General features: G+C 34.0%; 1 protein-coding gene across 3 annotated transcripts; it reads left to right on the top strand.

Annotated features, from left to right (window-relative positions):
- Window positions 1–26,759, top strand: ARL5B (ARF like GTPase 5B). Of its 3 annotated transcripts, XM_082385719.1 has the most exons (8): window positions 25–344; window positions 7,514–7,551; window positions 7,926–7,968; window positions 12,270–12,330; window positions 13,903–14,050; window positions 16,527–16,610; window positions 17,934–18,085; window positions 20,275–26,759. In XM_082385719.1, the coding sequence occupies exons 1-8, from the start codon at window positions 296–298 to the stop codon at window positions 20,321–20,323; spliced, it is 624 nt and encodes a 207-aa protein (XP_082241845.1). In that variant the 5' UTR covers window positions 25–295; the 3' UTR covers window positions 20,324–26,759. The 3 variants fall into 3 exon arrangements, with proteins under 3 accessions (XP_082241846.1, XP_082241845.1, XP_082241847.1); XM_082385720.1 differs by lacking the exons at window positions 7,514–7,551; window positions 7,926–7,968 and having other exon boundaries at window positions 1–344; XM_082385721.1 differs by lacking the exons at window positions 25–344; window positions 7,926–7,968 and having other exon boundaries at window positions 7,515–7,551.
- Window positions 26,760–27,534: the final 775 nt, after the last annotated feature.

The following is a 27,534-nucleotide window of genomic DNA, read 5'->3' on the forward strand; positions in this document are numbered from 1 at the left end:
GGAGGCGGGGCTTGGGGCTGGTTGAGGCTCTGGTGGGTAGGTGGGTTCAGACCGAAGGGACTACGGGTCGGCGTTGGGCTCAGTGGACTCGAACAAAGGACTCTCGGGCAGGGACTCGGCACGGCGTTTTCTGACGGGTAGCTGAGCGGCCGATCGCGGCTTCTCCGCCAACCAGTGCTGTCGCCGCGTGGTCCCAGTCGGTTTCTCCTTGGTTCCCCACGGCCAGCGCCGCGGTGGGGGGCCCGGCGCAGCGGCACCTGCTGCTGAGGGAACCCCGTGGCCCGCCCAGGTGCTCATGATGGGGCTGATCTTCGCTAAACTGTGGAGCCTCTTCTGTAACCAAGGTGAGAAGGATGGAGCTGCGCAACGGCTCGAATCCGAGGCAGAGGGTCTAGCCCCCGAAGGGGACAGCCGAGGGGAGACAGGTTTCTAGGTGGACACAAACGTTCTGAGACTCAGAGAAGTGACTTAGTCGAGGAGGTGGGTAGAAACTCACTATTTTAGGCTGGAAGAAGGTGCAACGTGATGGTTGGGAGAAATGGAATGTCAGAAAAGGGGGCATTTGGTGTCCCTGGATCCAAACCAAGAATTTGGGGATTTTAGCGAAGGAAAGCGGAAACCACCTAATGATACCCGGAGGCACTTGGAGGGCCTTTTCCATCTCTATTAAGCATCCTAAGTCTTGCCCCAGGATAAGTGTCCACCCAGAAAGCAATCAACTTTTTTTTTTTTTTAATTACTAATGCTTTTTTGTTTTGCGCCCTGCTCTTTAAGCCAGTGCGCCTTCACGTTCTCTCTGATTTCGCCTGCTTTCCAGGACTCGGGAATGAGTTGTCCTATTGAGATACACCGGTTTCTGGAAATCTTCGTCCTAAACCCTTTATTCCTTTCTTCGATGTTGGAAAACGAAATGCTTTTGTTTCTATGTAGGATATTGCGTATCCGTAATTAGTCTAGAACTGGTTCAGAGACGTCTAAAAGTTGCAAGTCCAAAGGGCCAAGAAGTTGTAAAACCTGTTCTGAGTCAGAGTGAATGAGATGTGATGGCTTCTGAAGAGAGAAAATACCCAGACAGAAAGGGCCGGGAATAGGTAAAGTTTTAGTCATTCTTTTAACGGAGTGTTTTCTCAGAAACTGAAACCAGTTTTAAAACTCAAATAGTTTCATTTTGCATTTAATACCCGGGCGTAATAAAAGCCAGTGTTTTATGATGATACCAATTTTTTACTGCTAATGCGGTATTTTTTCTCTGGATTTAAGAAGTTATGAACAGAATGAAATGGTTTTAGTCACTTGTTCCGTAGGTCGATAAGAATACTAAAATAGCCTTTTTCAAGGTTACAAGTTAATAAAGATAGATATATGCATACGCATATACATGTATACGCATATACATGTGTGTGTATAAACGAAATTACTGCAGATAGCACTTATCAAGTGATTTCAAAGTGGCCAGAGTTTAACTCCATATAGATATTATCCATAAATTTAACACATTTTTTTCAGTAGCTTATATTTTCTAATCCTTGTTACATGAATTTACTATGTAAAGCAGCTTTTTAAGACATGTTTAAAAGTATAAAGATTAATAATCACCTGCTTATCTTTTCCCATAGTTTAAGAAATAAAACATTACCAAAGTCGTTGGTTCTCCCTGTGTAACTTGTCCCATTCCCTTTTCTCTCCTCTCTGTTTTATTACTGTTGTTTATCTTTTTGTTTTTTTTTTTTTAGTCTTTCTTAATCAGACTAGAAGGGAATGAAGGATGTAGAGGGAAAATTCGGCAGATGATGAAAGACATTCATGGGCTACTTTTGTAGTCACATAATTGTTTAGTCCTCGTAAATCCCCATTACTGTTTAGAATTTTTCTTTCCCTTTAACTTCCTTGTTGAAAATTTAGAACTACATAGTGGTTATTCTGTCATTTTATTCCCATTTATTCATGCAACTAACATTTAGTCATAGGCCTTAACCCAGTCATCAGAGTTAGGCCTAGCAGACGGCAAAGGTTACAATACAGAAAAGTTACATAGTTACTTGCTCTCAAAGTACTCAAGAATCAGTAAATGAGACGGATTGGGGAAAAAAAGATGCAGCATGGTAAATTATTTCACAGGTATGTATAAAAGCATGGTGATGGTCAACAAGAAGGAAGTGATTGATTTTTTCTCAGGTGGTTCCTGGAAGACTTTACAAAAAAAGGTATACTTGAACTTTAGCGGTAAGTAGGTGTTTACAAGGCATGCTATGTTATTCTAGGCAGAAGGACTAATACGCAAATGGGAGAGGAATGAAATAGTTTGGTGCATTGAGGGAAGCTGAAAATAGTTTAGTTTGGCTGTATTTTAGTTTGCCTGTGGGGGAGTCAGAGGAGATGAGGTTGGAGAGGTAGCTAGGAGAACCAGATCACAGAGGGCCTTGTGTGTAGACTAAGACGTTGAACTGCAAGCCATGGGAGCTGAGCCATTAGAGTTTGGTCATGTATGTTGTTTTTAAAGCAGGGGAATAATGTGATCAGATTGATACTTTAGTCCTGTATTTTTACTTTCGATATGTATCACCTGACAATCTCAGCATTTTCCATTTTTACCACTGTGACACATCTAATCCAGTGATACTCAAATCACTCAGTCTTGGTCACATAGTATGCCCAGTGCCCCACCTCAGATCAGTTAAATCAGAATGGGGTGGAGCGCCCTGGGCATCAATGCCAAGATGACTCAAATGTACAGGCAGAGTTGACGATGGCTTATATTACCTTAAATACTCCTTTCCCTTATCTTTCTTCCAACATTTTTTCCCTGTAGTATTTTAGAGCACCAAGCATCTTCTCATAAATTTGATACCTTTCTGGGAATAAGTATACTAAAGCATGTATCGTCTAAATAAAGCTGTTACGAACTACGTTCTTAGTCTCTGTGATTTTGTATTGCTTGATTTTAAGCTAGAAGACTGATTACTTCAATGCACTTATCAATTGAAGGAAATAATTTCAAATCTGATTATCTTTGCAGATATTATTGTATATATCTTTGTGTTTGTTTATGTGTGTTGTACAGGCATACCTCAGAGATACTGTGGGTTCGGTTCCAGACTACCAAAATAAAGCGAATATTGCAATAAAGCAAGTCACACCATTTTTTTGGTTTCCCAGTGCATATAAACGTTATGTTTAGGCTATACTGCAGTCTATTAAATGTGCAATAGCATTATGTCTAAAAAACAATGTACATATCTTAATTTAAAAATACTTTATTGCTAAAAATTGCTGTCATCTGATAGCACAGGGTTGCCACAAACCTTCAATTTGTAAAAAACGAAATATCTGCAAAGTGCAATAAAATGAGGTTATGCCTATATAAAATACATACGTGTATATCTATCTTTAGATTCACCTCAGAAGTTGAGCGTTCCTTTTTTTTAAACTTCTTTTTAAACTTTCACAGACCTTGGTCTTTTTCTGTCAGTTATTTCTTGTTTTATCCAGAATTAAGAATGAATGGAATATGATTTTAATTGTAGTTCATTTTCAGAACCAAAAACAATGACATTTTAACTTAATTTCATTATCTCATTATTTCTTTCTCATTGGTGAATTTCATGGTATCATTTTGAGCACTGATATCCAATTTGTATGTCATCGTTATTGTTCTTCACTTCTGATGGCTTACATCTGATGTCTCCTGTTAGTATTCTGCTCTTAATTCTGTTCTTTTTGCTAGTTTCAAACACACCAAACTTAAACTTACCACTGTCTGCTCCCTGTTTTCCAGAACCCGCTTTATTCATACCTTCAAATGGTTCAGACTTCTGATCAAATGTCACTCCTCAGAGAGCCCTTTCCTTCCTTGACCACTCTTACCTCCCCAACATTCAGTCTCTATGTCTTAACCCTTTGTTTTTCTGAGTAACGTTTATCACTACCTGTAATCATATAAGTTTATTTGTTTACTTGTTGTCTGTTTCAATAGAAATAAACTCTTTGAGGCATGAACTTTGTCTTATTCGCTGTTATATCCCCAATACAAAAGCTTTTGTTCAATTTTTTGTTTTGTTTTTCAAACATAAAAATTTTATATCGAAGTAACACATACATATTCTTTTTAAAAAGTTATATAATGCTAAAGTCTGAAAATGATGTGTGTTTGTCAGATCTCTTTAATCTCTTAACTTTTTTCCCAACATATACTTCCACATTTCTGGATAATATACGTATGTGGAAATTTTAAACATTGTAATTTTTTTTTTAAGAATTGAGATATAATCAACATATAACATATTTTTTATCCCAGTATAGTATTTTGGCTTAATCCACACTCTATCTTTTCATTTTTGTGACTATAAAGTTTTGTTACTACTGAGCCACAATGTGCTGTAATTATGTTTCCCTTTTTTCTACAGCTTTTTTCCCCCTAGAGTACATAATCATATCTCATTGCCTTAGTTTTCTTTGTACATTTGGCTAAGTCATTTCGTGCCATCCAAAAGCTCTCTGTACAGTTTCCACACATCACACCTATCAGATGATTTATCTTTCCTACCCGCCCCCTCAGTATTCCATCCTGCTCCAAATTGGACCTGTTTTTCCTCTGTGCCTGCCACACAGCTGTTCTGGACTTGTCTTTGCTATCATTCTAGGAATTTCCTTTGCTTTTCTGTTTTATTAGAACTTACGTTTTTCTTGCTTTACCCTTACTTTGATGAAGTACATCCTTCAGAAATTTCCTGCAAAGTTGCCCAAAGTGGTCATTTTTTTTGTGATTCCAAATATCTGAAGATATATTGGTCTGTCCTCACTTCTGATTTATAATTGGGCTGGATATAGTTAAGTTGAAAACGTTTCTTTCAGAATTTTGAAGGTACTGTCATTGTCCTCCAGCTTCCAGTGTTGTTAAGACCAGTATCATTCTTTTCTGATTTTTTCCCTCTCTTTGTAGTAGATATTAGAATTTTCCATTTATCCCTGGTATTTTTAAATTTGAAAGAGGTGTGCCTTATTGTGTCTTCATTCATTGGACCTTTTCAACACAAAGTTGCACCTTTTTCCATTGTAGGAATTCTTTCCTTCCTTCATCCCTCCCTCCCTCCCTCCCTCCCTTCCTTCCTTCCTTTCTTAAATTTAGGATTTCTTCCTCTACTTTTCTGGAAATCTTATTGGTCATATGGCACTAAATTGATTATCAATTATCCTTTTCCATTTTTCTGGTTCTTTTTTTTTGAGTTCTGGGATATTTCCTTTGTCTTCCAATCCTATTGACTATTTTCAGCTATCATAATTCTAATTTATAAAAACTTTTTATTTGCTAAGTTTTTTTATTCTTGTGGCGTTGCTTCATAATGCTGTCTTCTAAGTGTCTTAGTTTTTTTTTTTTTTTCTGTTTCTATTTATTTTTATATTAGCCCTTCACACTGGAAGCTTTCCCCATAGATCTGTTATAAGTAATTCCATGCATGAATATACCACAGTTGTCTATTCATTTGCATCATGATGAGTTATAATATTGTGAAACTGTTAGATTGTTTTCTAAAGTGGTTATACCATTTTTATACTTTCACCAGCAACATTTGAGGCTTCGTTGCCAGTATTTTAATTTTAGCTATTCTGTTGGATGTGTACTGTTATTATCTCATTTTGGTTTTAATTTGCATTTCTGTGATGATTTTGGGGTGTTAAACACTTCTTCATGTGCTAATTGGCCATTTGTATATCTTCCTTTGCAAAATGTTCAAATCCTTTGCCAGTTTTTTTTTTTTTTGGGTCAAAAAAGTTATTCTTTATAATTATTTCTATATCCCAGAATTGAGTCTTTTGTCAGATATGTTTTGTGAATATACCCCCATCCCCACCCCCAGCCTGCAGCTTCCCTATTCATTTTATTAATGGCGATTTTTGCTGCGTGGAAGTTTTTGGTTTTGGTGAAGTCTAATTTCTCTATATATTATTATTTTTTTTAATGGCTGTTACTTTCTGTGTCCTGTTCCTTTCACCTAGAAGCTTTAGCTTTTATGCTTAGGTCTGTGAGCCATCTCAGATTATTTTGAGGTTATGATGTGCATAGGGGTTGGGCTTCATTATCTTTTTACACGGATATCTGCTTGTCCCAGTATAATTTACTGAAGACTTTTCTTTACCAGTGAATTACTTTGGAGTTTTTGTTGAAACTCAGATGATTCTTATCTCTAGACTTTCTCTTCTCTTGCAGTGACTTCACGGTAAATTTTAAAGGTGGTGTCAGTCCCATCTTTGTTTTGTTAAATCTTTTCAAAGAAAAGATTTTAATTTTCTCTATTGTTTCTCTGTTTTCTAATTTACTAATTCTCGTTGTTTATTTCCTTCCATCTGCTTACTTTGAGTTTGCTTTACTCCCCTCCCCCCACCTTCTTAAGGGTTAGCTGGGTGTCATTGTTTTTCTTTCTTTTTCCTTTCATATATAAACATCATTGTTTTCGTTTCTTTTTCCTTTCATATATAAACAGCTGTAAATGTTCCTCTTAAGTACTGCCTTAGCTTTATTCCATAGATTTTAATATATTGTATTTCATTCAGTTGGAAACATTTCAAAAATTTTTTCTTTTTGATTTCTTCTTTGAACTATGGCTTATTTATGAGTGTTGTTATAGTTTCCACATATTTGTTTTTCTTGATAGATTATTTTTGGTTCCAAATTTAATTCCATTGTGGTCAGAAACACGCTCTGTAAGCTTTCCTTTCTTTTCCCCCCCCAGATTTATTGAGACTTTCTATAGTTCATCTAAATGGTCTGTTTTGGTGCATATACCATTTGCGCTTGAAAAGAATGTGCATTCTGCATTTGTCTGCAATGTTCTATAAATGTTTATTAGGTTAAGGTGGTTGTTAATTTTGTTTAGATATTTTATATCTTTATGTGTATCTCTTATAGAGAGCGTATGTTGGGATCTTGTTTATTTTGTCTGGTGTGAAATTCTCTCCCTTTTAATTGGAATGTTTATCCAATTTATTAGTGTGCTTAGATTTATGGCATGGTGAAATGTTAAGGTATACTGTTTTATCATTTGTTTTCTGTTTGTCCCATCTGTGTTTGTTTTGCTATTACTCTATTCTTCCTATCCTACTTTCTTTTGGGTTGACTGTTAATTTTTTTAAGAATTCTATTTTAATTTATTTATTGACTTTTTAAGCAATTCCTTTTCACATTATTTTTATGGTTCTTCTAGGGATCGCAACATGCATTCTTACCTTTTTGCAGTCTACTTAGAGTTAATAATGTAACACTTGTAAAGTGTAAGAACCTTGAGACTGTATATGTAGTTGGATACTCTCTTCCCTTGTCATTTATAACCATACAGCTTACATGTTATTTGTATTGTATCTACATATGTTATAAACTGCACAATACAGTGTTATAATTTTTGCCATAGACAATCACATGTTCTTTAAAGTTTTAAGAGAGGGTAAAATTTTCTCTTATATTTACCCACATTACTATTTTTCATGTTTTGAATTTCCATCTTGTGAATTTCCTTTCAAGCTGAAGAACTCTACCATTTTTGTAGTGTGGTTTTGCAGGTAAATGAATTCTCTTAGTTTTCTTTTATCTGAAAATGTCTTTTTTTTCCTTCATTCCTGAAGTGTATTTTTGCTGAAAATAGCATCTTGGGTTGATTTTTTTTTTTTTTTTAACTTCATAGGCCTGTAATTTCTTTATCTGTAAAATATGCAAGGTGGCCCAGGTCAGTAGTTTTGTGCATTTTTGGAGACCTGGGTTCCTCAAAGTTGCCATATAGGTAACACATTTGTTGATGAAGAAGTGGGAGAGAAGGAGTAGATCTCACGTTCTGCAGTCTCTTCTAAGCTATGATATTTTATGATTCTATAATTAGTATAATATAAGACAGAGTTTTTTATAGCTCTCCTTTTTCTTTCTTTTTGTTCTTTCCAAGAGGCAGACTGCTCCTCGTTGCTGTCCAGGCCTTCAGGTCTCAGGTTGTGACATCATATCCTCTTGACATTTTACTACCTACCTATTGCAATAATGCAAACTTATTTTCTGTAAATGCAATATTTCAAATTTTAAGTCACCAGATTTGGCATAGGGCATTTTTATTTGTTTAGTTATATAGCTGTTTACATACTCTGTTCACATAGGGCTTGTTCTCATTATATAACAATTTTAGTGCAGGTATTATGTATCTAGAAGGTAGCAATCCCTATTTCATGATATTTGGGTGGCTATCTTATATCTCAAAATTAAAAGTTAGTCATTTTGTCATACATTTTAACAATATCCAATTTTAACATGATAAAATAAATGTTAACATATTATTTCACAGTTTATTAACACTGCCAATATTTAGTGCTTCTCTAATGCTTTTCTCATGTTAGTCTGTTTTCATTGTAAAACTACAAATTCTATTTGTTTGGTATCTGTACTAAAACTACAAACAGAGTTTATAAAAGAATTTTTTTAATTGGGTAAAGGGAGAAACTTTTTTTTCTTCTACTTATTTTTTTTGAAGTTCCTTTTTCATCATTTTTCTTGTTAGCCATTTAACCTGTATTTGTCTACAAGCAAGTGAGCTTACTAATTTTCTTTGAAGCTTCATCCTGTATAGTATTTATGTCTTTATGCCTTCCCTAAAAAAAAGAAAAGAAAAGAAAAGTAAAGCCAGCTTTTAAGGAAATCCAAGAGACTAAACACCAAAGCCAAGCCAATAGAGAAACTTATGTGTAAACACTTGGTCAAAATTAAACAAAAGCTCTGTGATGGGACCTTTTCCTTCATTTGATGTAAATAAACTTGCTTTGTGTTGGGCTCTGGAGATGCATCGTTAGTAACACTGGAAATACTCTTCTCACACCTTTGTTGTGAGGAGAGGTGCAGCTTGGTCTCCTGGAAGAGATTTCTCGTGAAATAAGATGCCCAAAGTGACCATCTCGTGGTTTGCAGACATACTTTTAAAACATTTGGATTCCTTATAACTGATTCTTACGGTAATGCTTAACCCAAAATTATTCAGCTATCCACAAATCGTCTTAAATTGTACACACCCCGTCCCCAACACACACATTCCTACCCCTAAGCATGGTCAGCCTATTACTCTAACATCATATTTTTTTTCATAATGTTATTGGAAAACATTGGGAAAAAGTAAATTTTCTATAATTACATTTGTGAAGTCCGTTCTAAATAAAGAATTTAATATTACCCATGTTATAGTTTGCCCTCTTTAAGGTTAACTGAGAAATAACTGTTTCAATCCATCAACTAAATATTTTGTTTTCATGGAGAGTAATTTGAAGAGTTGGAAGTTAAGAATATATGGCTTACATACACATATTGAGGAGCAGTTGAAGTTGTAAAAGTATACAATTGTATAATTTTCTCCTCATAACTTTAGAAATTTCAATTTTAGTGAAATGGAAATCTCTGCTTCCTGCTCTGTAAATAAAAATGATGTTAAAACGTTTCATGTTCTTCTCAGTGGCAGCAATTCACAATTTGACCTTTGGCATAAAGGCTTTCTCACCTTAATTCGAGACTGACTTGAACCATAACTGATATATTTTGAAAGTTTTTTTTTTAACCTATTAGATAAATACATAATAAACCATCTTTCCACATCTGCTTTAGTTAATTATGACAGGCAAAGGAAATTGTTTTTATCAAAGCTACTCTATAGGAAATCACTCTGACAGTTACATAGTTTAGTTGATCTTTTGTGTTTCAGTACATAAAATAAGATTTGTATATGGCCTGTTGATTATGCCCAACCAGAAAGACAGCAGTACAGAACAAGCACCCCGTGTCATGTTTTTCAAGCGTGAGGGCCCCCTTTTAACATCAAGTAATATGCACTACTGTGTGATCGTAGTTATGCTTTTGGTATGTATTGATGTGAAAATTTGATAGAGCACTGTGATTCAATGATACCTTCAAGAAACTTTATACTTGATTAATCTAGACACCACTTGGGGACATTTAAAGCAACATATTAATTTTATTTTCAATAAAAGGAGAATATGTGTCACTTTCCATATTTTTCTCATTGTTCCTTGAATAGGTAAAAACTTTACTAACATTTGTGAACTGAATGAAGTCTTTGGTCACTGACATACTCAAGTAGCCGCTAAGTACAACAGAGGCATTTGAAAAAAGAAGGAAGAATTACAGTTGTGCATAGAGTACAAACAGCTTTTATTTTGTACTTGGTTTTTTAGTAAATGCTCTTTGAACTTGATTTTACTCTTATTGTATAGATAATGTTAAAGACATTTTTCAAAGAAAAGATTTAAAATAAACTTCTGGTTATTTCATGCTTTTAAGCACTTAGCTGTTCCTTTATTGTTAATGGTGCTTTTTTATATAAACTCAATTTTAACATCAGAAGATAGGTCTCAGTTTACCTGAAGGATAGATATACATACCTTCATCATAAGACAGAGTTGAAATTTTGTGTTTTGTCTTAACCCCTAACTTTCCTATCAATGAGGAGGAAAAGTCACCTTAAAAAACCTTAAGTTAATCAAACATTTGAAACTTTAATGAAATTCATACTCTATCTACATTCAGGGTTTGTCATTCCTGACTTAGTTTAAACTGGGGACCAATCTTTCAAAATGATGCATTATTTATGAGTTTTACCATCACAGGCCTTCAGTACTGTGATCATCATTATAATACAAATGTGAAGCCAGGGGCAGGCATGTTTGAAAATGGCCCTGGTGTTCACTTGAGTTCAACAATGATGGTACTATCTGGTACTATCTTGCCATTCCCTCCTCCCAGCAGGAGTATCTGCACCCAGGTTGAGATTACCTTTATACTAGTGGCTTCCTTCTCAAGCCGCTGGGACCACGTGGTCTCCAGATCCTGGATAGGTGGAGTTTCCAGCTGTCACCAAAATTTCACCAAAATTTAGAATGTTTTTTCCTCCACTGATAAGAGTGCTCTCATTCTTACACTGTAAGGGACAGAAACAGGGCAACACTTCGATTGGCTCCATTAGAAATTAGGGGATACAAATCAAAAGAGTCAGAAAGAGAGAATGATAGTGAGTTATAATAAGCAAACAAGTTTTATTTCTTTTTTTACAAAGTAGCGCCTGCCATAGTGAAAATAGCCCTTCCAGAGGACCATGTCATTTGTCCTGCATTAGTATAGACAGTGCCTACAGCATGCAGGTCATGAGAAGATAGAAAGATGGTTTGTCATATAAGAACTTGTCTGTGAACTATGGCTCCTCTTTTTGACTGATGCAATATTGATACTTTAGGAATATCAGCTGATATTTGATCAGATGTATAATCAGAATTTTGATATTCATTAGAGGTTAACAAGAGCAGCAGGGATCTGGTATGAAATGTGTCAAATTCACTACAAATCAGTTGATTATGTGCAGAGGTTCTTATGGTGACTTCCTTGCATACCCTGCTGAGTTTCACTAGTAACTTTTTAAGCATTCTGTCCTGGGGAAGAGGAAACTTCAATGTATTCTGTATAGTTTAAAATCTAGAAAAGATGACCTCTGAGTTCTAAGGACGTTTCAAAATATCTACCAAGTAACAGAATAATTAGATGGGCCTTAAAAATCCTTATGAAAGAAATGATACTTTTAGCCCATGGCACCAGAGGGAACTGAAGAGGTTTTGTTGTATACAAAGAGTGGAAAGAGTATCTGCTCAAAAGAGTTATAAAACCCAGATTGAAAAAGCCTTGAAGACTAAGTAATTGCTTATTTATCTGTAAATTAATGGAAGGAATGAAAACTGGTTGAAATTATGTGTCTTATTATTGACAGGGAAAACTCTTTAGTTTTATGTTTTCAATTGTATTTTAAAGTGAAAAGAAAAAATCTTGGTACATGTAGGTTGGAAAACATCTGGCTGTAAAAACAACTTGATAAAAAGCTAATCTGATTGGTAGAGAGGGCAAGCAGGTGTGTAAAACACTTTTTTTTTTACTTACATTTTAAGTCATAATGTCTCGTCAAGTTTAGTATTTGGGTTTTCCCCCCCAAACTCAGCAAAAGTGACAGAGTTCTCTTGTGCCTCCCTCTTAGCCATCTCCCTCATTCTTTTATAAGAGAGAACATCATAATAGATTGCCTCACTTAAGGCAAGTAGCCTTGACATCATGAAGTTCTCTTTATTTCTGGTATCTTATTCCAGGAATAAACATCCAGTGAATGATTCTCATTAGAGAGCTAACTAACAATCATTGTTGAAAGCATGTAATTGAAGTATGCAGCAGTGTTAAATGCTTATGGTTTGCTTTCTTTTTGTAGAACACAAAGTAATTATAGTGGGACTGGATAACGCAGGGAAAACCACCATTCTTTATCAATTGTAAGTATGGGTGTTTATTTAAACAGTTTTTATTATTTTTGTTATTGGAGCTAATTTTGTATCATTAAAAAGAATGAGATACCATTATAATATAATGGGAAAACTTAAACACATGGTTTTGTGTTTTACCAAACACAAAATTTATTAAAAAGTGAGTAAGGTAAACTGCTGTATGTTTGCTACAGTCAAAAACATTCATCTTTTTCCAGCCTTGAAAGAAAGAATTAATATTAAACTAAAAATAAATGAAGCACACATTCTAGTGCTGGAAGGAAGGAATAAAGTACATTTCGCTTAGTTCTTCCCCCACTGAAGTCCATGTAAATAGATTGATATCGATCTAGGAAGCTATTGCTACTCTCCTGACTAATAGTTCTGGAATTCTTTAACATACCCAGACTTGTCAAATCAAAAGAAATGAAGATCGCCCCTGAAAATATTGCTTTGGTAGCTTGCAACAGGGAGAGGCTTAAGACTTTCAGAGAAATACATTAATACTTTAAGGAAATTTTTTAACAGCCACTTGTCAGACAACCTCCCATTATCCTTTCAGTGCCAATGAAATGATCCTTGTTAAACAGTGGAAATGGATCTGTGTCCCAGGCATTTAACAAATAGTTATAAAATACAGTGCTCCACTGCGAGCTTCTTATCTCTTCCCACCTCATCTTAAGTACATCAGCTGACAGCTCTCCAGAAATACTTCAATTAAGCAGTACTTAATGTTTTTTTCAGCTACTCTGCTAAAAAGCCACGAACTTATGGCTTGTTGTTTCAGAGTTGAATAACTACTTGTTTTTCTTTAAAACATTCATTCATTGGCCATTATGTAATTTAATATTGACACAGTCTTTGGACATTAGAAATAAACATTTCAGAAACCTGTCATTGTTGAAATAATTTTGCACACAGCTTCAAAAATACATATATTAAACCCAAATGAGAGTTGCAAGCTTCTTCCAACATAGTACTGACATGTTATAGGCAAATATGTATTTGTTGAATGAATTAATGCTTAACCAATGATTATGATAATACATGTGATATGAGCATCAGTGTTCTAAATAAATTTTCATTTGCCCATAGACTGTAGTTTTGGTTAATAGGCATGCACTGATTTTTATGGTTGAGCCAAGTGTCTTTTCTCACATAGAGAGTCTTTAAAATGATAGCCTGCTATTCAGTGGTTACTACTCTGCAAGTGTTGATGACACAGTCACCTGGAAACTTGCTCTTTCAGGATGGGGGATTGGTTCTGCTCTAACTGATAACAGGGCATGGGGTTATTGGCATTTTGGCCACGAAAATGCAAACTCACACCACACAGTTCCCTTCTATCCAGATCAAGCCTGTAGTTTATTCCATTAAGAGAACAAAAAAACTGCCTTTCTTCAGGAGTTGTTCTTTGTCTAGGTATTTGTTTGCACAAATGTTCTCCAAGGTTCTAGTCTTGTTGCTAGTGATTACCATCATTCGTGCAGGTAAGGAAGATTGATTCGTATAAAAATAGAGATAAAACATGCTTCAGTTTCTCAAGATTTACAAAAGAGTTTTTATGGTGTCTTTTAACAGCTTAATGAATGAAGTGGTTCATACATCTCCAACCATAGGAAGCAATGTTGAAGAAATAGTTGTGAAGAACACTCATTTTCTTATGTGGGATATTGGTGGTCAAGAGTCACTGCGATCATCCTGGAACACGTATTACTCAAACACAGAGGTATACTAAAGTTACTTCTGAATTTGAATGAAAAGAACTAAGGGGTAAACCCAGAAGATAGATAGGCTGTACATAAGGCATAGTGACAGCTCCCTTTTAATAAGATCGTTTTTTGTAAGGAATTTGAGGTTTTCAAATAAAAGAAAAAAGGCAAGTCAGAAGAGTAATGGGAGCTATTATTAGTGGAGTGCTTACTGTTGTCAGGCTCTCTCAATTCATCCTCAGGGCAACACTATAATCTCTCCATTGTTGGAGAAAGCGGACACTAAGATAAATTACATAACTTTCCCCAACTTTATAAGAGGCCCTAGTTAGTTAGAGGAGGAATAAAATATTTTAAGAATAATTTAATATAGGATTTTCAAATAACATGAATTGCACATTCAAATTTTTGGTGAGATTATAATTAAAAAGCAAATGATTTGCAAGCCATCCCCCTAGCATTCACTGTCACTTATTTTCATCATTGGAGTCAACCTGGGGAACAAATCTGGAATATCTTCTATATCTGTTTTTATTTCTTCTCAGATTTTTTTTTTAAACCAGGCAGTGCTATTGAGAGAGGTTTATCTTCAGGAATACTAATGCACAATTGCATCTATAATTTTTCTTTTCAAAGAGGTACACCAAACCAATTACTTTTTCTATAATGAAACCTCTTAAAACTTGGTTTTTTTTTTTTGAGGGGGATTGCAGAGGAGGTGGAAGTGTTGATGCAAGGAATTTTTGGTGAATAAGTTGCCTTTTAAAATAAAAAACATGTATTCCTCTAGATTTATATTGTAATAGCCTACGTGTATGTGTGTATATATTCCAGTGCAGTGTATGACTGGTCAAACCAGATGGCATATCGTAGATAACCAGCAGCTGTGGCAGCACTTAATTTTTTTTCTATTTGCGGGGGAGGATAGGTTGGTAAGCTAATATTTATGGTTATAGGTTAGTTTAATATATATTTCTACAGTAAAATAACGTTCTGAAACTAAAATGTGTTAGAGAGTGAGGGAAGAACAACATTTTAGCATAACTGTTGTTATTTTTCAGAGCTCAGAATTAACCCCAAGTGTGAAAAGAGCAGTTATCTTTGGTGAATAGGTCAAAGTTGGTTCTAACTGATCCATGTATATTGATAGCATTACTAAATGGTAGTTTTTTGAAATTATCAACACTCTAGAAGATTTCACATGGGTCCAGAAAGACATACATTGTTAGTGACGCCATTTATATGAAATGTTCTTATAAACTATTTCTACAAGAATATCAAAATTACTACAAAGATCCTTTGACCTTTCATGTAGCACACCAGCATGGCACACAGCATCTGCAGTCTTAGATTCCAGGTAGGGATCTTATCTATGTGGTGTTTCTCCGACCACTTTGTTCACCCTTCTTATCTTGCTTCTTAAATTCTTTGCATGGAGGCATCATCCAAAAGCTGAAATGTCTCCCTTTTAATACAGCAAGTTACAGTTGTTGACTAATTTCTGACACCTTCCTCTCATTAATTTAGAGTTACTTCCCCATATTCTGTCTATTCTGACTTTGCCATGTTTCTTATATTTATCCCCTCTATTTTCTTTCCTTTTATCTCTTTCTAAGCCCTTGTTAGTTTATATTCAGGTTACTCTAGTTGTCTCTTTCCCTAATTGTAAAGTCATTTGAACAATCTGATTCTACCCTTCCTGTCTGTTTATTTTACTCACTCCTCTTCTATAACCCTCAAAACCACTTAATCTCATTTCTTAACTTTTTCTTCTGCATAAAATTTTCAATTTAGGGGCCCTTTCTCACTGTATCTTCTTATTTTTCTTATCAAAGATGCTTTATTTTGAATGTGTAACACACCTTTTTTCATTTACACCATTACCAATAGCTTTCTCCTGTTCTCTTTGCACTCTTCTTTAATTTCACCTGCATCTTCTTTAGAGTATTATTAACAACCAAGTATATATATATTTCTATTTACCACATTTTTCTTGCCTTTTTATTGTTGATATTTTATGTAAAAATGTCTTATTCATTAGTTGTTTTAAAAATGTGTTTCTCTTTTTCTTTGAAACTAACTTCTTTCTAATAGGCAGGAGACTGTCTTAAATAATTATTGTTTGCTTGAATGACTACAGAGTACTTTTAAGTTTTAGTGAAAGAATAAATTACTGTGACTTTCTTTTTAAAAATTACTTTTTTTACCTGCATTTTAAAATAAATCTTAGTACATATTAGGGCATATTGTATATTCAAACATCACCTTTTCCAGCATGGTTTTTATTTGTTGAAGTTTTGAGTTATTTTTCTTATTAACATTTGGATTTTACTGCTTGATGTGATTCAGTATAATATAAACTCTTTATGATGAAAAAGCAGTGGACCATTTTATAGTGATGATGTTGTCATAATAGAAAGTACTTCTAGCACTTAGTTTTGCAGAAAACTTCAACATCCTATTTAATTTTCTTTCTTTTTACTTGTCTTCTAGTTCATCATTCTTGTGGTTGACAGCATTGACAGGGAACGACTAGCTATTACGAAAGAAGAATTATACAGAATGTTGGCTCACGAGGTAAATTTTGAAAAGCAAACGTAAAACAAATGGAGTAAGATATCTGTACACTGGTTTAGCTTTTTCACAAAGATTAATGTCCTCTGCTGTTGATTATTTCATCATTAACAAAGTTTTATATATCAAATTGATTAAAGTCATGCAGTCAAAAATTTGTAATACTTTTTCAAACTTAAGAAAACCCAACACATTAATTTGGAGACTAATACCATTACTGAAAATATTTTTCTAAGTTAGAACTACTTAGTCATGCCTTTAAAAGTCTGATAAATTGAGGCAAGAGAAAGGAAAATTTAAGGTTTTTTTCCTCCCTACAGTTTATAATAACTGAAAATTCTTTAGTGAATAATTTGGGATCATTTAATTCTAAATAGTTCATATATATGAAAGACTTAGATAATAAAACACATTCATGCACCCACTAGTCAACATAAGGTATTAATTATCTTATGAGACCTCTTCAGTCTGATTTCCTTCCCTTGTCTCTCAGAGAATGCTAAAAGAATTCCACCATCCTAAAAGTAGTGATTATTATTCCTGTGCGTATTTTTATATTTTTTACTACGTTTTTATGTACTTGTCAGTTCTACAGAATATTGTATTTCATGTTCATAAAACTTTGTATGATGGTATTGTGTGTGTGTGTTTGTGTGTGTAGTCTTTTTGTAACTTGGTTTTGGAGGGTTTTTGCACAACACAGTGATTTATCCATGGTAGTACGTACAACTCTAGTTCATTCCTTTTAACAACTACATAGTATTTCACTGTAAGAAGATACCACACTTGATCTGTTCTTCTATTAATGAACATTTAAGTTACTTCTAATGTTTTGATAGTATAAACAATTCTGCAGTGAACATTAATCACTGAGCTTAGGTTGTACAAAGACTTTAAGTAGTAAGTATTGCCCAGCCCTTACCTTCAGTACTCTCCTTTAAATTTTGGAGAAATTCTGTAGTATTTGGCAGTGTATACTGTATTTGCCTATTAGAATATTGCTCGTATAGTTTTAAGTCATTATTTCAGATTCAGGTTTATTTTACTTTTAGTTTGACCCATTTGGCCCAATAGTAGAAAAATAATTTTTAATATCTAGTTTATATTAATCTGTCTTTGTTAGAGTAAATCATTAAATCATGGTTATTTGAGGTCATTTATTTTTATTTCAACAAAATTTTTATATTACATAGTAGTGCCTGATTATTTTAAAGTAGAGAGATTTCATTATAATTGTTCAGTAGGGCATATTTTATCCTCCTGCTTCATTACTTTAATTTGAATTGTGATATTTCACATATTAGAAATATTTCATGTTGATTGCAGGATTTACGGAAAGCTGCAGTCCTTATCTTCGCCAATAAACAGGATATGAAAGGGTGTATGACAGCAGCTGAAATCTCTAAATACCTCACCCTCAGTTCAATTAAGGATCATCCATGGCACATTCAGTCCTGCTGTGCTTTAACAGGAGAAGGGTAAGTACTCATCAGTGTGAGCGGAGGTATGACTTCTTTCAAATTTCTTGCAACTTTTTTCGGCCAACTTGCTTTCTTCTTTGAATCCTGTTCCATTTTTGTTCTTAAAGATAGATTTTATATTGTGTCTCAGGCTTACAAGGTTGGAATAATTTTAGTCAATTACTATTGTTAAATTACAATTTAACAAAGTTACTGACAAATTTTTTGTAACGTTTAGTGTAAATGGAATGTTTCACCAAAAAAGGGCAAGAACAAACTTTTGAATTAAGTTTTCACAATCTAGATTTTCAGTTGTTGTTCATTTCTTGCTTTTATCATTCACTAACTGGGAAAAAACTGTAATGTCACCTGAATGAAAGAGGAAGCTTCAAAAAAATTTCACGTTTTCTGCAAGGGCTTAATTAAGCCTAAACTCCCAGCTTTCCACAAGAGTGCATCTTCTTTATTATCAGGAGTCATTTTGGGAGGCATGCTTCTAAACAACAAACATTTAAGATAAACGCCATTCTAATGTATTCCTCCTTTCCTAAGAATTTGAGATTGGACATAGTAGGCCAAGGAGAACCCAGTGTGTTATATATGGTTTACCCAGTTTATTTCTAGGAACTTATTTATCTCCAAATCAAACTGACCTTCTCATTATTTCTCATACTAGAAATAGCTTGTAATGTAATAGCTGTATGTTGACTTTTTTGACCTGTACTTTTAAGACTAGGCCATAAGCACTCCATTCTTTAGCATTTAGGAGAGTAGGGTGAAATTCCTGCCATCTTTCTATTAGTGGTTTCAGTTTAGTTAATTTTTTTAAATTTTTCATAAATAAGCATTTATTTATTAATAAATCTTAATATTAAACATAAATACTCAGTGCTAGCGCTGGGTTCTGGGATCATCAAAATGAATAAGATCTCATCTGTATTCACAGTCTGATGAATTCACAGTCTGATGGTTCAAAAAAGGGAAACATTACAATAGCCAAGACATGGAAACAACCTAAATGTCCATCGACAGATGCATGGACAAAGAAGATGTGGTACATAGTACTCAGCCATTAAAAAGAATGGAATAGTACTCAGCCATTAAAAAGAATGAAATAATGCCCTTTGTAGCAACATGGATGGACCTAGAGATTATCATACTAAGAGAAGTAAGTCAGACAGAGAAAGACAAATATCATATGATATCACTAATATGTGGAAGCTAAAATACAATACAAATCAACATATCTACAAAACAAAAATAGACTCAGATATAGAGAACAGACTTATGGCTGCCAAGGTTGTGGGGAGGGGAGGGAATGAGAGTTTGGGATTAGCAGAGGCAAACATATATATAGGATGGATATATATAGGATGGATAAATGACAAGGTCCTACTGTATAGCACAGGGAACTATTATATGTTCAATATTCTGTGACAGACCATGGTGGAAAAGAATATGAAAAAATTTATATATATATATATATATCTGGGTCACTTTGCTGTACGGAAGAAAGTAACACAACATTGTAAATCAACTATACTTCAGTAAAATTAAAATTTAAAAAAAAGGGGAATCAGTCCAGACAGAGAAGTGTCAGTGTAAAAATGTATACTGCATCCAAATATTGGTGCCTCCATCTTCTGGCCATGGAATGGCTGTAGCTCTTCGCACAAGTTTCCAAGGAGGAGGACCAGGGAGGCGGCATCACATCAGGATCAGCAGAGGCCTGATCTGGGCAAGGTGGCTGCAGCGTGGGAGACCCCCGGCTGGTCACTCAGCCACGTGGCCACCATTTCCTCCCGCATCCATTCACCAAGCCACCAAGCACGCAGTGCGACATCTGCCATTCCAGGCGCACCTCGCCGCTGGGAGCAGAGACCCCCGAACCCTGAGCCCTCAGTTTAGTTAATCTTAAGGCGGGGGTGGGATAGTTATAGTCTTAATGGCAAAACCCCCAAAGCTGTATCTTCAAGATGAGACTAAAGCAGTTTCCCACAAATCTCAACTGATTAGTACCATTTTGTTTATATAATCTTACACTTAAAAAGTATACTTATTATAGTGTTACCTGAATGTTGGCAGTTAAATGTATGAATAATTACTGTAATACCAACTTTTGCGTAAGACTTGAAAATAATAAGTATGCTTTCAATTTTTAAGTATAAAGTTTTTCATTTTGAAAATACCTTTGTCTTTTGTTTCAGGTTATGCCAAGGTCTAGAGTGGATGACCTCCCGGATTGGTGTGAGATAACTTTTTGCTCGAAAGAGACTCTCTATTTATTCTGTGACATGAACATTTTTCCTAGTACCTTTGGCTGCTAAGGCAGCAGCATGTTTAATTTATAACAACACAAACCTCTATGAGCAACACTTGAATCAAGTGCAGCTGAACTGGAACATAAAAGATTTTTTCTTAACTTTTTTTTTAATGCACTAATCTTCAGTTGGATGAACATAATGTATAACTATTTTCAGCAACAGAATTCTTCTGACTGCTTATTCTAATTACTCAACGACTGCCTTGTTAGAAATGTTTATCATATGTTTAATGTTTTCTGAAGTATTGTAATAACTTTAATGACCAGTTTCTTTCATTTCTTGACTGCCCCCTCCCCCCACCAGATAATTACTGGCTTGACAGACTAGTAGTGGAAATTATCAGGTATTGTTTGCAAACTTACCCAGCACTAAATATTTGCTCCCTCTGTAAACTACTTATCATTTGGACAGAACTTATTGTATATGAGACAGAAATATGCCTAGAAGATATATATATAAGGGGGAGGATGAAACATCATGAGAACTGCCTTTAAATGAGTTAATGTCCCCCACATTATTGCAAGTCATGGAATAATTTTAAGTTTCTATTAGCATGGAAATTAAGTAGGCTATTTATCTAAAAGAATTAAGTTCACTTTTCTGCCTGCAGCACAGGATTAGTTTTGATTAAAAACTAATCAAAATAAAATACTTATTTCAAAGCCCAACTTTGATAGTAAATATTTTGAATAAATCTGGTATTTTTAAGAATGTCACATTATTCAATGCATATATAACAATCGGAAGTTACTAAAGCATACCAGCACTAAAATTAAAACAAGACACTTGGAATATATTTTACTATCAATTACAAACAACTTTATTATCAGCAAAAATTTCAACTATTCCATTTGCAAGGGGCACCACATCTGCTTTGGGCAATAGCTAAAGCAGGAATACAAGCAGTTCATTTTATTTCTTAGAATTTGAAATTGTATCTATTACAGCATTTCTACCACCAGCAGTATATTACTTAAAAAACCATATGGCTTTCCTTGAATTTGTTTGAGGTTGTAGTGTAATACGCTTGAAACAACTGACATTTGTATAATTATGCCTGATGTTCTAAAATCTTTTGCTGGATAATAGGAAACTGCTGAATTTAATCATGGCTTTTAGAATCTTACTGTGAGACTCAAGTTTAATACACTAACAACTTAAAAATTTTTTAAACAGTTAAAAACTCATAATCTAGCAAAAGTATACTTATTGGATAGCATTAAAACATTTTCAAGGCAGTCGTCTAATATGAACAATAATCTAAATAGTGCATACCTTAAGAGGGAGGACAGGTATTGTAATTTTGATCCTCTTTATTTCAAATGTGTGATTTTGCTATTATGAAAGGGATAAAACACATACATAGAGAATACTACTTTATTTTTACAGTATTTTTCTTTCATCTGGGTCAAAAATAGGATTCAGTGTTCATAAGAACATCAGTACCTGTTCAAAAGTAATACTTTAATTTTAATATTTTTTATCATAAGTTGGTTTAAATTTTGCTGTTTTCAGTTATACTTGATTTATTATATTTAGTCTAATTAATTTAGTTGAATGTGGTAGCATTTTTCTGATTTCTGTTTAGTGGTAGCACACCCTGGAACTGGAAATGACCAGAGGAAAGCTTTCTGGGCTTTGGGAAGCAGTTGTTCATTAACCTTGTTCTGAACCTTTTTCTTAGTGATTCTATACCAGGTAGAGGATAAATTTTGTTTTTAATATAATGCATAATCAAGAACATGGGAGAAAAGCAGACATGAATCAATATGGATGCTTTGTGGTGTGTATGTGGTGGTGGGGCAGGAGAAATTATGATAGCACACTTTGCCAGAATTTCTATCTTGGTTGTATAGTTTAGCCATGAATACTGAGGATAATTCTCTGAATTCTGTCCTGAGAAAAATCATATTTAATATTCCTGTATTTGTTGTTATGAAATCTTTCTTGTATCTAATAAGATTGGCTGGCTCCATTTTCTTCTGTCAAATTATATGGTTATTTTTTTATATTACCGCATCAGCATTATATTGAAAGTGTTAATAGTTGATTGTATTTTGTCAAACTACTAGTATAAACTCAAGTTTTCAATTTGATTTTTAAAATACAATTTATTTTATTTTCTAAATCCTTTTTGAAAAACAGTTTGTTGTTTTTGGATTAGAAATAATTTATGTTAGCTGTGTGTTGAAGATGAAATCAACATCCAACTAGGTTTTATGCCAACGATTGGGAAAAGTTCGTTAGAAAATTCATGTAAGACTTTTTAAAAGTATTTTATAGGTTCTCATTAGATATTTCCTCTTACAGTAATATGAAAACTGATTACCCTTTACTCCAAGAGAATATTTTGACTCAAGCACGTATCTAACACTAAAGCATTGATTCTGACATTTATTGAAAATCAACCAACTATAAGATATTGTCTGATGAAAAATGTAAATTTGTGATTAGTGCCTTTATTCATATTTTGAGATAAGTTCTCAATTTTGTATTATACCTGTTCTTTAGAAGTCATATTAGCAGGTAATTAATTTAACAATGAAATAGTTTGGCTTTCACTCTCCCCAATCAATCCCTCAATTGCCTAGCGAAGTTTCTAATAAGTGGTGGAAAGCAGGGGATCCACCCATGTTACTTTCGGGAGATTTTTCTACATTTTGTTTTTAATTTGAAGATAAAGAAACTAAATTTTAACAAACCTTTTGTTATAACTAAAATGTAACTGCTACCCTTGTAAGTTCAAGGCATTTTTCTTAATTTTGAACATGTTGCATTCTTCATATTTAAACCCATCTTTCTTATTGAAGCCCATCTGAGAACTCTTTTAGAATTAATAAGCCCTTTTATATGGGAACATACTGCATATTTTGTATTGTTAGTGTAATTTAATTCCTTAAAATTTGAAATAATATATCTATAATCTATTGAATAACACGATTAAATACAAAGTTTTGCTTTTAGGTTCTTTGGTAGTATGCTTAAAGGTATAATTTTATTCTATATTCATTAGAGGAATGATAATAAATTGAAATTTCATTGTTAAAAATCATTTTTAAAATGGATGCTACTTCTGTAGCTGTAGTCATTTTGATTAAGCATAAATTAACTTTCATTATCTATAGCATAAAGAGAAAATAATTATTTTCCTATGGAAACAGTGAGTGATATAGGCAGTGCTGTAAACATTATTCTCTGAAGAGTTATGGGGAGTCACAAGGCAAAGAAAATTTTAAAACAATAAAAGCTTTATTTTTAAAAAAATATTTTTGATGTAGTATCCTAGGACAAATTATAAATGGAATTGTCTCTGACTAGCACTCATTTAATTCTTAACTATGTAAAACAATACCAGTAGAAAAATGTACTGGTATCATACCTAGAATAGATGAATTCCATTGACATTTATCTTTGAAGACCAACTTAATGAACCTAACTTTTCATCTATGGCTTTGGATCCAAAACATTTCATATCTAGTTCCCTTCTAAAGGATCTTTTATATTTTGTCAGGGTAAAGTCACTTCAAGATACAGCATGATGACTTGTATCTAGTGGAATATTGTGCTGGCTATCTAAAGAAGTAGGTTTGAATCTTAATTTGGCCGTGACCTGTTTTACCTTAGACAATTACTATCGTTCATGGCCTTCCTACTATTTTTCCCATACTGAGGAACTTAAACTAGAGCACCAACACATCTTTTGGCTTTAAAATCCTGAACCTTTATACACTACTACTAAAAACTAAAAAACAAACACAAAAAACAAAAAACAAAAAAAACAAACCAAATGAGGGAAAGACATGTAATATGAAATTACGTTTATTTTTATCTATTATTTGATTCCCACCTCATTATCATTTCATTTAGTATATGAATACAATCAAATAAGAAAACAAAGCATCAACTAGTAACTGCTACTCCACTTAAATTGAGCTAATAGTTACTGACAATGCAAATAAGAAAATAAGCCATATTGCTAAGAAGATGATATTTAATCTACTTATAAAACACCAGTGTATATTGGAAATACTCTCTTCTAGAAAATATCTTGCTTATTTTCCTGGCTTTTACTAACTGGATGCAAGTGGTTAGTTTGTTCAGAGTTTATTGGCTTTAGAGGCTGCCCCAAGCTCCAGTTCTGTTTGACTTTCCAGTACTGAAAAGGATAGTGCAGTGAGGATGTCAATATTTTACAAATGTCTGTATAAATCTGAAAGTAGTTTATATTCAAGGTTAGTGTTTTCAGTAATGTCTCATCCTTATTCATTTAGCATTATTGTGACGACTGAAATCTAAAAGCCAGTTTCCCAAAAAGTATTTTTTAAGAGTTTCAGGTAACCAGAGCTAAATAGAGAAGGCCAATAAAAAAAAATCTTTTTTCAGCTACTTTGTTTTAAATTTAAAGTAGAAAAAATATTGTGTTCCACAGACCTAAAATCAGCTTTAAATGTATAAGGTCTAGTGAAATGTTTGGGAAATGTTAATTGGAGGTTTAGAGGCATACCTAGAAACAAAAGTCAGAGAACTTGAGAGTAAAGATTAATATGAGATAAAAAATCTTCAATAGAAAATTTGAATGAAAACACTGAATTGCCCTCATTCAAGGACTTAAAATTACTAGAAAATTCAGTATTTTACTATAGAACTGGATGGCCTATATTATTTTTAATGTGACCAAAGGACTGAAGACTGATCAGGTTTCTAGAATTTGGGAGTGTAGTCAGAGAGTGGCACCTTTTGCATTTTTATAAACCAGTAATCTACCTTCTTCCCTAGAAATGGAGAAATAATAAAATGTGCTGTGCCTATCTTTTGGAATAGAAAACAAAATTCTAGAAGAATGGAAATGTTCTCTTGCACAAACTTGTACATTTTTAATTAAAAAATTACCTCATTTTTCAGTCCATAAGGTGCTTTGCTCCAGTCTGTGGGATGTTGCACAATCCCATAAAAATCCCCTTCACCCAAACTGTATTTGAAATATGCAAAATTCACAACTAAGGGATAGCATTCCTTGGAGATTTTGTTTTCTTTTACTCTTGTTTACCACTAGCAGGGCTAACATGGTGTAGCAGATCCACATACTGTCTTCATTAAAGCACATGGGCAAGTGCATAGTCAATATTTAATCAGTTTAATTAAAATCAAGTAAGGGAAAGGAAAAACTCTAAAATTTGATTGATTTTATTATACTGTGAATATATTTCCATCAGTGTTGGTAAGATATCAAATGACTATCAGTTGGTGTTGGTTATGTTTATAATTTATTTGCATATTTTAGCCCTTTTCATAAGAGACTATAATCATTTTAATCTTCTTACATTTTCCTTCAGGAAATGCAGGGATTCTACAGCCCCTATTTTGTTCTCTTGGAGTAAACTGTTCAGTGTAGTTATGAAAACTTTTCATTTTGACTTTTTTAAAAAGTTGAGCTGCTATTTCATTAAAAGTGTGAAATAAAATGACGGTTATGATATTTCCAATTATGTAATAGTTATAAATTTTACCCTATTCATCTATTGTACAGAGCATGGTTAAAAAAACAAAAACTAAAACTAAAAGCAGTTACAGCCTTGCTCTTGCGATTGTTCTATCAGAACATAATGATTATAATTACACATTGCCATCTTAATATAAATTGGTGCTTTAGAGCATTAAAGAGGAAACAGCAGGCCCTATATACTTCTTGCCTCAGAATGTAAAACTACATTAAAGTGTCTATTTATATTTATGTTCATTTCTTAAGGTTTAAATACAAATTATTGTTATCCATCAAGCTTCAGGCTTTCTGCAAACACTGTAACAATATCTTAGCTAATCAGCTTGGTCAAATGAAGATGGTGTTAATAAGGCCAAAATTATGAATTGGATCTCTCTGGGGGCCCCCTGGTATCGTACAGAGGAAAAAAATGTCTTTCAGAGCTACAAACTGTGCTTCTTAAACCCAACCAAACAACTGAGATGTGTGCTGTTGGTTCAATATATAAGCATTAATAAAATTAAAAGAACAAACAAATTAATGCATTCACATCATCACTTCTTGAAAGTGGTTCAAAGCACGTTCTTCTAATGGTGGGTTGTTGAAAAGACATGTTTTAAATTTTTAATAACTTTATTACTGTCATAAAATGCTTCTATATGTTAAGTTTAGGTTACTGGTACTCATAATTTTTTACTTCTGCAATTATGCTGTAATGAGTTGCTTGCATGCCTACTTACCCAAGTGAAAGGATGCTGTTTGCTCTGGAATGTTCATCTTTTAGACAGGTTTTGGCTCATTTGCAGTCATGGTGCAATACAGTGTAACATTCATTTGTTTTCAGTCAACAGTTTTATTTTTGTCATAATAAATAATTACTTTTCCAATATGACGTGAACCGCGTTTTTTTTTTAAGATAAAATTTGTTTTAACAATCTTGCTGCAAGTGATAGAAACTCACCTAGGCAAACAAAGAGAGGAATTTTTATGATTAAGAATGAGGTGGGACTTCCATGGTGGCGCAATGGTTAACAATCCGCCTGCCAGTGCAGGGGACATGGGTTCGAGCCCTGATCTGGGAAGAGCCACATGCCGCGGAGCAAATAAGCCCATGCGCCACCACTACTGAGCCTGTGCTCTAGAGCCCACAAGCCACAACTACTGAGCCCACGTGCTGCAACTACTGAAGCCCGTGTGCCTAGAGCCCGTGCTCCTCAACAAGAGAAGCCACCACAACGAGAAGCCCGTGTGCTGCAATGAAGAGTAGCCCCTATGTTCGGTTGGAAGCACAGGTAGCAATCTGAACTCTGGATCGGCATGTGAGGGGGAGTGGGTGTTGAAGGTTTTTGGTACAGCCTGTAAGCTGTGGGATCTGATGCTATATCCAAGTAAATTGTGTCAGAATTGAGTTAAATTATAGGACATCAAATCAGTGTCTGCTGAGAAGTGGAGAATTGCTTGGTGGTGTTGGAAAAAAACACAATGGAGTATGTACTCCATTGACAGATAATTGGGATAATCTACACATTGTACTTAAGTTGTGCTCTTATTTAAAAAATAGAGATGTAATCTAATTTGTGTGGGATAAGCAATTTTCATTATATTCTTCATATAGATTCCTCTAAAGTAGTGATTTTTAACTCCTTTTTTCAAAAACCTCTGAG

This window comes from Balaenoptera borealis, assembly GCF_965194805.1.
Source record: "Balaenoptera borealis genome assembly, chromosome: 3".
Lineage (NCBI taxonomy): Eukaryota > Metazoa > Chordata > Mammalia > Artiodactyla > Balaenopteridae > Balaenoptera > Balaenoptera borealis.